General features: G+C 35.8%; 4 protein-coding genes across 4 annotated transcripts; 2 read left to right on the top strand and 2 right to left on the bottom strand.

Annotated features, from left to right (window-relative positions):
• Positions 1-2,245: 2,245 nt before the first annotated feature.
• Positions 2,246-3,319, top strand: rmi2 (RecQ mediated genome instability 2). Its single transcript, XM_056753031.1, has 2 exons — positions 2,246-2,605; positions 3,038-3,319. Exons 1-2 carry the CDS (start codon positions 2,308-2,310, stop codon positions 3,187-3,189), a joined length of 450 nt encoding a protein of 149 aa, XP_056609009.1. The 5' UTR covers positions 2,246-2,307; the 3' UTR covers positions 3,190-3,319.
• litaf (lipopolysaccharide-induced TNF factor) lies at positions 3,316-5,387 on the bottom strand. Its single transcript, XM_056753032.1, has 4 exons — positions 5,171-5,387; positions 4,458-4,685; positions 3,753-3,909; positions 3,316-3,627 (listed from the first exon to the last, which is right to left on the bottom strand). The coding sequence occupies exons 2-4, from the start codon at positions 4,672-4,674 to the stop codon at positions 3,519-3,521; spliced, it is 483 nt and encodes a 160-aa protein (XP_056609010.1). The 5' UTR covers positions 4,675-4,685; positions 5,171-5,387; the 3' UTR covers positions 3,316-3,518.
• Positions 5,388-6,161: 774 nt separating this feature from the next.
• snn (stannin) lies at positions 6,162-9,494 on the top strand. Its single transcript, XM_056753993.1, has 2 exons — positions 6,162-6,440; positions 7,882-9,494. Exon 2 carries the CDS (start codon positions 7,977-7,979, stop codon positions 8,238-8,240), a length of 264 nt encoding a protein of 87 aa, XP_056609971.1. The 5' UTR covers positions 6,162-6,440; positions 7,882-7,976; the 3' UTR covers positions 8,241-9,494.
• A 154-nt stretch (positions 9,495-9,648) lies between these two features.
• LOC130426965 (THAP domain-containing protein 11-like) lies at positions 9,649-11,423 on the bottom strand. Its single transcript, XM_056753992.1, has 2 exons — positions 11,138-11,423; positions 9,649-10,475 (listed from the first exon to the last, which is right to left on the bottom strand). Exons 1-2 carry the CDS (start codon positions 11,343-11,345, stop codon positions 10,117-10,119), a joined length of 567 nt encoding a protein of 188 aa, XP_056609970.1. The 5' UTR covers positions 11,346-11,423; the 3' UTR covers positions 9,649-10,116.
• Positions 11,424-11,511: the final 88 nt, after the last annotated feature.

Below are 11,511 nucleotides of genomic sequence, written 5' to 3'. Positions count from 1 at the left end.
TTAGGTAAATGTGTACTTGAGGGATGTAGCTCATTCTTGCAGTTGTTCACAAATGGTTCATTATTATTTTAAGAATAAGATTAAAATTATTAAATGATTGGCCTGGTTCTATTGCAAAACTGTTGAGACCAAGTTAGACCTAGTTCATTAACAATAAATGCGATGACATATTTATATTTAAGGTGAGATATTGGTTTCATGGTATTAATTAAATGTAAATGTATTATGCTATTTTCAAAATAAACTATGTGTTGAGCATACATAACTTCATTTTTTTCTTATCAGAAAGCGTTGCCAAATAAAATTATTTTTAATAACAAAAATAAATCAAATATTCTGATATATTATCAGGTACAAGAAGGTGAATATGAGTCAACATTTAAAGTGGATCAAAATGGTTCATCAAAGTTGTCCTAAGACGAGAACAACACCCGTTCTTGTCTAGGACAACTTTGATAAACTTTTTTGATCCACTTCAAATGTTGACTACTATATTAGGCTTTAACAGATGCCAAAACATGACTGATTTTGATTAATAAAGTTTGATCGTTAGCTAGACTTTTGCACCAATTTTTCATTCGTATGATAGCCTATATAAGGCAACAGAAAAGAAAAGGTTTTGTTGCCTATAGATGCGATTTAAGGCAACAAATGGCAAGCATAGAAATTTGATATTTTTGGTGCTCCCTGAACATTTGCTATTAGTTTATTTCATAAAGTGGAGGCCAGTGGATGTTGTAAATCTGAAAGTGGTATGGGATGTGTACATCTCTTCCGTCAACGTCTGACCCATTAGTACAGTCTTCTACTTCTTTTCTACTTTCCTCCCCAACTCCCCCCTCCATATTCTTAGCTACGTATACCGTGGTAGCTTAACTGAGACTAGTTTAACTGCACCTATGCATTGTTGTTCTTTTGTTGCACATGTCCTCCCCTACTTTGTATCTGCGTAATGACTAAATGTAAATGCAAGACATATTCTCACTTGTCGTAACATATACTGTACAGCAGGTGGCGGTAAACTCCTATAATAATTATTTTTCCTACCTAAATAAAGTTTAATATTTTGAGATTTATTTTTGAATATGTTGGTTTGTTTCCTACTGGTCACATATTATAATAATTAGTTGTATTTTTGATTGCATCAATTTTTATTTAATTGAATTAAATTTTAAAAAACTGTGTAAAACAACAGAAATATCATCTTAGATTGCATGGTGACTTTAAACATAAGAATCTTCTATTTAAAGTGTCCAGTTAATCCCAAAAATCAAAGAAATTCATTTAAAATTGGTATTTGATATTTGTCCTTCAGGAGTGTAACTATATTGTTTAAATTCTGTAACTCGTGTCCAGAAAACACAGATTTCCTTTCAAAGCAATATTTTCTTTCATTCCTGGACAAAATGCAATTATTTTGGTTAAATGAGTAAAATGTGTTAGACTTTAACATGTCGTTTATAAAAAAAATATGGAAACTGTGAAAAGGAGGTCAGACTTTTTTTTAATTAAAATGAATAACTAACTTTTGTCAGCTAAGAATTTTATTCCCAAATGTATTTTTTATATCACCCTGTTTATAATATTTAAGAATTCTTTAGGACAATATTCAAAAATGCTTTCAGAAGCAAAAATAAAAAGCTGGAATGTTTTTAGACTTCTTCGATAATATAAATTGTATTTCTTGTTTTGAGTGTATTAAAATGGATGGATTGAAAATTGTGATTTTTTTTCTTGGTTTGTTGTATTATCTTTTTTTTCTTGTCTTAGCCCCAATTAAAATGTATGTTTTTGAATGTAAACTGCATACCATCTTGTTTTGTAATTTTTTTTGTTATACTTAAATATAAAAAGTGCTATTATCGCAGGTGCAATTTACTTGCCAATGCTTTTACATGAAGTTGTTTGTGGGGACAATATATTTCCCATAGGTGTGTTTTTCCACATAAAAACAACTTAAACTACTTCAGTTAATGGACTTATCAATGGAACACTTAAGAAAAAAGATATCAACACATTTACGTTAACCGGTAACGTTATGCATCTTGCTATGGTCACCTGTGATCGATGCTGCACAGAATTTGGCCATCTCAAACAAGCCCATACTATGGCGCTGAGAAACCTACAGTTGTCCGACTTCCGGTCTCCGTGCGTCTCATGTATTCAACTGGCATAGGCGCATGTGGGTTCGATGGGTTCAATTGCTCTCTCGATACGGTGTCTTTTATTTTGAAACGATCTCCCCATATCCGGTTTTGCCTCTTCAGAAAATTACCGCGGGATTCCGCGGATTCAAGAAGCGCAGGGATGATCGGTTCGAGCTTTATCAGTGGCGATAAGACACGATGTCCTCCAGTGAAAGTGTTATCCAGCCAGCTACGCGAGGGAAACGAGTGTCAGGCATCAAATGGAAAGCCAGAGTATATAATTAAAAGACTGGGTTCAAACAAAGACAACTTATTACGGCTTTCTGTGGTCTGGATGCAGGGGACGGTGGTGGAGGTCCAATCTGATCTCAACACAGTACTGATGCTGGACGAGACCGGAAACTTCCTCGTTAATGGCGTTAACAACGTGCCAAAGGGAAAGCCGTGTCTCAGTCCTGGTCAGTTAGAACTTATGACATATGTTAGGCATCACATTAATACTTTGTTCTCTGACGCTGACGGTTTGGTTACAGTAAGGTAACATTTAACATTATTTTACATGATAACAATAGCTTTACAGTATTTATTATCGTATAATAATTTAAACCCTTCTGAAGCATTTCAACCTAAGTTGTATCTGGTGACATTATTAAACTACATTAACATTATAAAATAACAACTAATGCCGCCGATCTACACCCTGTTTACGATAACTTTACTTCCAAATCTGGATTACTTATGTTTATTGTGGGAAATAATGACGTCACACAAATCAACTTTGAAACTATTAAGCGCATTTTAATAACAAAGTTGACAAAACATTTACTGACCTTTAATTGACAAGAAAGTATGATATATGCAACGTTAATGCTTTTAAATTTTGTTTACAGGTAAATATGTAATGATTATGGGGGTCATTCAGTCTCATAGTCCAGAACCAGTTCTGCGTGCAGTTAAGATGGCAGATCTTTCTGACAATGCCACCATTCACCGGAAAAACTGGAGAAATGAAGTAGAAGATCTCCAGCAGACTTTGCCATAAAGCTTAATGTTATTTTGGTTGCTTGTTTAATTTTCTTGAATTGTTCAACTTTAAGGGCATTTTTAGTAAAGCAAAAGTATTGCAGATACTTAACCTGTATACAATAAACATTCCAACAGGTAAACATGTATATGTGCTATTTACTTTATCACAGTGAGTATAAATTTAAGAATGTCAGTGTAAAATGCATATTAAGGAATAGATAGATTGATAAACATGTATATGTATTTCAGTTGTGTCAACAGCAGTGAAAATGCTCAAGTTAATTTGATGAGATTTTGTTCTTCAGATACACATCAGGTATGTTTCACAGCTCCTCTGCAAATGCTTCAGATTCTTGTGTAAACACCTAAAGTTCTGCGGCAGTTTGGACAGCGGTGGGTTACATCCTTCAAACTATCCACACAGAAGGGAATCAGGCAACACCCATAGAAACAACTAGAGGAAGGGAGAAACGATCCAAAGAGGAACAATGAAAAACGTGTTCATGTGACATCAAGCATCCAGTTGTCATCAGTAAAAGTTGAAAAACATGAAAACTGATGTATGAATGTTTTTCTTACCCAAAAATGGCCAGGCCTGCACAAGAGAGCCAGGTTAATGTACCTGATGTGAAATCCAGCTGACTCGTCACATTCTGTGTGCATTCTGGACAATGTACCTGAACTGGGATATCTCTGAACAGCGCACCAGGCTGGACATACACCGTCTGAACAGACACTGAAGAACACAGAAATACCTTAAAATACTGACACATGTGCTGTCAACTGTTCAAATTAAATAAAGGGGCCTGTAGAAAAACCTATTCTGAACTAGCTGGTTTGTGTGGTTTACTATCTAGACTACCAGCCGGTGGTGCGGAAATCAAAATGGTTATAGGTTAACAACGTTTATCAGAACAATGTCTAAAGTTGTATTCACAGAAATAGGTCATACCATGTTTTGTTCAAACGCTTGTAACTTGGGCTATGTTATTTAAACATGAATAAACTATTCCTATATTAATCTGCTTAAAATTAAAGTAGTACTAAAATCTATTTCAACATTTTAAATGACTCTCAAGTACACAGAGGGATGGGATGTAATACATACAAAAAGGTTTTATTAAACAAATAAGAATCTGCTGATTCCGAGGATTCTGCCATTTAAAACCCATTAACAAGATGGCAAATCCAAATATTAACCATAATTATAAATTATTACCCATGTATCTTAACCGATCTGTCCCGTGTATTCTCTGTTTGAGAATGAGAGAGAAGGGGTCTTACCAACAGGTGTGGTGACCGGTTGAGCTCCTGGGGGTGGTGGATACATCTCTCCATAGGCTTGTTGTGGATATGGAGGCTGAGCTCCCTTCACATCATTTGGAGGATAGTACATCGGTCCTGGTGTGTACAGTGGGACTGTACCCATTGTCTCCTCATAGGGTGGAGGTGGTGGGAATCCCACGAGAGTTGATGTCTCCAACGGAGGTGCGCTTGCCATTGCCTTTGGTGCTGTATTAACAATAACATATACAAATAAAATGATATAGATCATATAAAAAATATTGTATCATTATATGTTATCTAAGTTCCTAGTGGTTGAACTTATTAAAACCACCCTTATGAAAATTAACAATGGTTTAACAACACTAAGCATAGTTTAACTATGGTATTGTAGTAAAACCCCAGTGACCACAATTTACCATAGTCTTACTATATATGCCATACTTGAACCATGAAAATTGTAGTTCAACTATATGGTTTGAAAAAAAAGACACGTCAAAGGATATGGTTACAACTTTTTTACTACAACCTTGGTTAGTTAAGGCTATATCTCTAAATTCAAGTCTAACCGAAGGCATACAAATATCCCAAACTTCCGTCAAAGTGAAACTTAAGTTATCAAAGCTTTTCGCAATGGGTTATATTCTCAAAAGTATACCAATAACTAACCTTTTTGATAAAACAAGTGTTAACAAATGTTAACAAAAACTTACTATTTGTTCGTGTTTTCTTGATAGGACAATCACAACAAAAGACGCTTCCTGCTTAGGTTTGTTACGCACTTGCTGTTTCCCGAAACTGATGGTGGGTGGGACGTGAAGGGGGATATATCCAGTTCGATAAAAGATCATTTAACACCAGAAAATGTGGAGTAAGCTGTTGATACAGTGATCTAAACACGCATAAAGTAAAACCCGGAATATATATGTGAAGATGTTTCTTAAAAGTGGCGGAAAAAGGTGAAAAGTTAACCAGATGGATACTTTATAGTTCCGTGTTTGGTCACCAGATACATCCACTGAGTTCAACAAAGGCCTGTGTTTGTATTAAACGCAACGTTAATGTTAAAAATTTTCGTCGTGTATCGTCACCCTATACACACCTATAGATTGATGATCCAAATGATTTTTGGTGTGAATTTTGTGTAAATGTTATAGTGTGGTAGGCTATACGTTTCTGATACATAGCATGTTTTCAGCAAACCCAACGTAATTTTTTTACTACGAGTCTGAGAAAAAAAGTCACAAAAAATGCACGAATTTGGATGATTTAATCAATATTTAAATTATTATTAAACATACATTGTAATCTTATAAAAAAGCAGTTTATTAATTGAAGAAGTTTTGAAAGTATCAAATATAGACATCATGTGGTGTCAAACTCCAAGATCCGTTCATTCATAGTGGTCAGAAAGAGCAATTAAGTTTTTACTTCAAATCACATGCAACAATTTGATTAAACTTCAACTTTAAAGCAGCAATTAAAAGTGCTTTTATTTTATTATTGGTTGCAAATAAAATTTATAAAAGCATAAAAACGTTTTAACGGACAGTTTTATTGAAAACATCGTATCTATGTCTAAAGTTCATGGATAGTTTTTTTTACCTATAAGTTTATTTAATTCATAAAAACCATATCTATGCAAATATAGAACAACTTACACAAAAGCGACAGGACTTTTATATTACATATGGCCCTATCAAAGGGATGTACTGTTATGTGATTGGATGTATGCTTTTTTATTCGTGATGTCATATCCTGGACAGTGACAAATGAACTATATATTTTTATTTATATTTCTATGCTTAGGCTGACGGAAATATACGCGTTTGATTTGATTTATACTACATATCGGACGATTGTTTGAATGACGTGTGTATCTTGTGTCAGCGCGTGAAGCATTAAGTGTCCGCAAAATGTCTCAGGGTGAGAAAAAGCACATAAACGTTATTCGTCGATAAAATGGACCGTCTCCTGATGCTGGTAAGCTTCACTTTCGTCCTTAACTGTATCTCAATATTGTATCATAAAAAGCTACGTTTCAGTTTACGATCATAGATCGTGACGTTACATAAAAAGCAACTGCATCTATTTAGTACATAACTGATGTTAGAAAGCGCTTGTGTGCAAAAATGATGGCTGCGGCATTACTTGACACTTTCCTTTACTTGAATTGTTTTGGCTTTATTTGTCACACTTTTGCATTAATGTTGCAACATATGAAACATGGCTCAGTGACATTAACAGCGATAATCAAAGCTCATGCGCATTTAACACCTGCGCGTGGGCAACGTTGACGTCTTCAAGAGATGCTCACAGCAAATGTGTTGCATAACCTGTAGCTTTATTGAGGTCGTGTGCCTACTTCGTTATGCAGTTAAACGAAGCACGTTTAATTGCTTATAGTATCAAATGGACAATTTTAGAATGCTGTTTGTTTTCCAAGAGATGAGGGGAATCACTTTGGTCCTCAATACGCTTTTGCATTACAACCCATATTTTGCAGAGGACAGAAGGAAAAAAATGTACTTGATATCTAAACTTCACAAATAGTAATCTTAAGGTGACCCAAATTGACAGCCAGTAGTAAAACAAAGCATAGTGTGGTTGACTGGAAGTGTTGGGTAAGTTAACTATCTAGTTATTAATTTTATATTCAATAGTGTAATTAGATTTCTGTAAAATTGACTCTCTCCACAAAGTATTTTATTAATTATTACTGATTACATTCTATATCCTACATCAACCTACATCCAGAATATACATGAAAGGGCTTAATTCATTAATTCAATTCAAGTGTATTTAATTCAGGTTTAATTATATAGCGCTTTTCACAATGTGCATTGTTCCAAAGCAGCTCCATTCAAATAAATAATAAACAGCTACATAAATTATTCTTATGAACCGACCAAAGTAAACAAATGTGAGGAGGAAACATTAGAGCAGGGTTTCTCAAACGTTTCAGATGAAGTACCACCTTTAAAAAAAATGTTATTCCAAGTAGCCCCTAATGACCGACATATAAAACACATACATAACGTCTCAAATTAAAAGTAGAGTTGTAAATCTTTATCTTCACATTTTGTCCTCCAATTCCATTGTATTATTAATAATACAAACACTTTTTTTATTTACCAGCTGTTTTCAAACTAAAGAACAGATTTTTCCATGTTTTTCAAGTTACTCGGCAGTAATAGTGGACAGAAAACTCTTTAGAGTAATCCCTTACTTTACTTTTTCAAAGGTAAATTAATTAAATTACAGTAACTAATTACTAAGTGATTAGGTACACCCAACACTGTTGACCCCCTGGTCAATGTTAATGTCTACTCACTTGACCCAGGGACCAAAATTAATTTCTGTAGGCCTCTGTGTGATTTTCCCTCTAAATGTTGCAGTCGTATGTCTTATTAATGTCTTTCAGATGTAGGAGGGGACATTACCTATAACCTTTCCAAATCCGCCACCCGTGGACCAGAAAAAACAGAACCCAATAAAATTGTTCTTTGAGCTGTCAGGATGTCTATCATGGACCATAGCCCCACCACTGGGGTTGTGACAATTATCGTTATACTCATTGCCATTGCTGCACTAGGGGCATTAATTCTTGGTTGTTGGTGCTACTTGCGGCTGCAGCGCATCAGTCAGTCTGAAGATGAGGAAAGCATTGTTGGTGAAGGTGAAACCAAGGAGCCCTTCCTGCTGGTCCAGTATTCAGCCAAGGGCCCAAAGGTAGAGCACAAGACCAAGCTCACCCCTAATGGCACTGAAAGCCACACCTAACTTTTTGTATACAGACTATCAGACTTTTTGTGTACAGACTATCATGTCTCGAATCATTTCAAAACCACTCAACACTGATGTGAACATCCCTTTTAAATGGTGAAAGACAAACCTATTGCATGCAGTTGTTAAGTCACTTTGTTGTAATGAGTTTTGATTCCCCCATTTTGTGGTGGTCTAATAGAACCCTATTATAATGTGAAATTGATGATCGGCTGCGTTTGATATCACATGCAATGCGTATTATTTGTAGAGCTTGAACGAAGATCTGACGCTTAACCAGGACAGATTCTGTTTGTGCTGCTTTTGACCAGAGCTGGCTCTGGGCTTAAGATGGACTGATTGTACTGACCATGTCAAAAACATGGTCAGCTTTAGATGATTATGAGGCTTTTTGTTCGCATAATATATTTTGCACTGTTGTTTGGTGATTTTTAATAAGATGCTTTAAGCTTGTTTTTGTCGTCATGTATTATGACTCACTTTATACATAAGTAAAAGTAATATAAGTCGTTCACAATATGACAAATTGCCAAATGTTGTAAAGTAAAAACCAAATCAATGCTCTTACATTATCATGCTTTCATATGCAGTTTTTATTTTTCATTTGGCATACAAGAGATTTTGTTACAGAGATTGCTCTTTTCGGTTCAGACCTGCTAGGAAGCCACAATATGAGTGAAAGCCAATGACTGAAGCCTTTTTATTGATGTGGGGGCATCAGAGGCATTCGTTGTTGTGGTTGAGCACATTTCTAAATTGTGAGATTGATAATTTTAAAGTGTAAATATTATTTTTATAGATGGTCTGTGTGCTGTGCAGCCGGATACAGAGTTCTTTCACAGTATTATTTTTTATCATTCATTTAGTTTTTGTGTCACCGCAAAGAAAAAAAGAAATGATTTATTTTTATATAGTGACCATTCAAATGTTGTCTATTAAAATGTATTAAACAAAATGAACAATCAGGCCTTTAAACAGGTAGCCAAAACTAGAATATGCAACAAAAATGATTTCATTGTCATTACTTATATGATTTATACATTTAGGGAACTGTCACTTACATTTTTGTGAATTTGAGAATTATTTGTTGACTTTACAGAAGCGCAATCCAAATGGACAGTACACGCATGTCAACTTGAGGGTGTTTTGCCAGTAGGGTGATCAGACAGTATATTGCTTGTATTGCTCAGTCTGTCCAGTGTTTGTTTGACTCTACTTGAACAATAAAAAAATTCTACTGGGGAAAATGTTTATTAAGTGTCTGTTCATGGGTTTCATGTGCATTTGTGAGACCGTTATAACTATTTTATGAATGTTGCCTTATGATATTAAGTATTTATGATATCATAACCAAATCAATTTAGATCAAATAACCCCTTGTTCCTCTAGCACAATTGGTAGAAGCAGCACAGTCCCAACCAAAATTGATGCACAACTTTGGACAATAGACACCTTGCTTTAAACTGAAATATCTTATTAAAGAAGTATAAGTTTGTATTCAGGTTACATAGTTGTACTTGGGGTATAAACTGAAACTCAACTTTGAGAATTGAACACATGTGCAAGGTTTATAAAGACAAAGCCCAAGTGAATGACTCCAGAATATTACTATACAAGCGGATCAACAAAATATTAATAACAGATAAAAATGTACTCAATGTTTGCCAACAACATCTTTATGAGGACCTATTTAAATATCATAGGTGTTTCCGGCTAAAGCTCTCGGTTCGTTCAGACACAAGTCTTGTGTCAACACTTCAATGGATCTTCTTATCGCTCCACTAGCATTTGTAATCTAGACCTTGAAGATTGATACAACTAAGCAGTGAAAGTGGAACATTTAATTGCAACCTCAAACATGAATTGTGGCCATTCAAGTCATTGCCTTGACCTCGTGGTCATCTGTTTTTAAAGCCAGTTCATTAAATGTTCCTGTTTTTATAATGTCCTTCAGCCTTCGATTTTCCTTCCTGAGGTCATTGCACTCCTCCTGAAGTCTTGTGATCTTTTCCTTGCACATTTTGCTGTTACACTTTCGGTCATACGTAGTATGTGATGCTGATGACAGTTTTAGAAGGACATCCACTGCAGCCTGCTCCTTCATCTCCTCTTCACTCTTGCTCTGTTCGGACCTATCCACATCTTTCTTCCTCTTCCTCTTCTTGGTGACTGGAGACTGCGAGAAGACAGATGGTATCCAGTCAGGGGACGACGGGTCGTCAGATTTGGCACCTATAATATACGTGGGTTCACAACCAACATGTGTTAAAGGGATACTTCACCCCAAAATGAAACTTCTCATCATTTGTGCAACCTCAGATTGTTCCAAACCTCTATACATTTCTTTGTTCTGCTAAACACAAAGGAAGATATTTAGAAGAATTTTATTGTGCTGTAATGTTTTTAAACAGCATTTGAACAGGTGAAATAAGTTTAAATCAAGAACGCTTTGAAATTCACAAATTTCAATGCTGCTATTGGACTCTTGCATGCACGTCATTTTATGCCACTACGCATTACTTTACGGAGAGTTTACGAACTACTAGCTAATAGACCAATAGTGCAAGCGACAAACGTACAGTACAGAGTTGATACGAACAAGTTGCTAAGACTCATAGTGCGGACTTTACGTTCACATTTAAGAAATAACCTACGAATGGCGGGTGCATCTCAACCATGCACAACAAAATACTTTATACACGTTTGGAACAACCTGAGGTAAAGTAATTCATCACTGAATTTTCATTTTTGGGCGAAGTATCCCTTTAACTGATCAAGGCCATTTCAATTGGTTGCGTCTCTGCACGAAAACGATCTCACGTATGAACGGATATCTAAAGATAAAACGACTACGTATACAACAGCTTTTATACTTGATGTTTATTTAAGCTTACCTTTGATGAAATGTTCGCTGCAAAGTCGTGTGTACTTTGACGGTTGCCATTGTGTGCCCTCTTCCGGGATGAAGGCGCGTCTGATAGCACAAATCCACAATCTCCTCCTCTCCGGGTTTTCTCTCTCCGACGGAATTCTGTAGAAGCACAACCCGGGTTTGTCTCCTCGTCTGTTCGTGCATCCTACTGAACAACAACTGTCCGGCATTTTGGGTTAAAAGAAAAAACGTTTTAAAAAGAACTGGCGGGCAGCGAAACAAAGGCTTGTTGCCCTTCAGTGGGTGGTTCCTAAACGGCAGTTGCGTCACTGCAAAAACCCGTAGGCGCCCTTGACTTGAAGCAGCGCTGCGCAGAACGATCAGTGTGTGACGTCA

This window comes from Triplophysa dalaica, chromosome 7, assembly GCF_015846415.1.
Source record: "Triplophysa dalaica isolate WHDGS20190420 chromosome 7, ASM1584641v1, whole genome shotgun sequence".
NCBI classification, from domain to species: Eukaryota; Metazoa; Chordata; class Actinopteri; order Cypriniformes; family Nemacheilidae; genus Triplophysa; species Triplophysa dalaica.
Note: the sequence above shows the minus strand (reverse complement) of the source record. Positions and strands in the feature narration are given on the sequence as shown.

What these genes read in the sequence shown, in the direction of transcription:
- rmi2 (XM_056753031.1), top strand. Translation starts at nt 2,308, where the DNA reads ATGATCGGTTCGAGCTTTATCAGTGGCGATAAGACACGATGTCCTCCA. An exon ending in AAAGCCGTGTCTCAGTCCTG is followed by an intron (nt 2,606 to 3,037) that starts GTCAGTTAGAAC and finishes TTTTGTTTACAG; the next exon opens with GTAAATATGTAATGATTATG.
- litaf (XM_056753032.1), bottom strand. Translation starts at nt 4,674, where the DNA reads ATGGCAAGCGCACCTCCGTTGGAGACATCAACTCTCGTGGGATTCCCA. An exon ending in ACCGGTCACCACACCTGTTG is followed by an intron (nt 3,910 to 4,457) that starts GTAAGACCCCTT and finishes TGTGTTCTTCAG; the next exon opens with TGTCTGTTCAGACGGTGTAT. An exon ending in GCAGGCCTGGCCATTTTTGG is followed by an intron (nt 3,628 to 3,752) that starts GTAAGAAAAACA and finishes CCCTTCCTCTAG; the next exon opens with TTGTTTCTATGGGTGTTGCC.
- snn (XM_056753993.1), top strand. Translation starts at nt 7,977, where the DNA reads ATGTCTATCATGGACCATAGCCCCACCACTGGGGTTGTGACAATTATC.
- LOC130426965 (XM_056753992.1), bottom strand. Translation starts at nt 11,345, where the DNA reads ATGCCGGACAGTTGTTGTTCAGTAGGATGCACGAACAGACGAGGAGAC. An exon ending in CAGCGAACATTTCATCAAAG is followed by an intron (nt 10,476 to 11,137) that starts GTAAGCTTAAAT and finishes CGTATATTATAG; the next exon opens with GTGCCAAATCTGACGACCCG.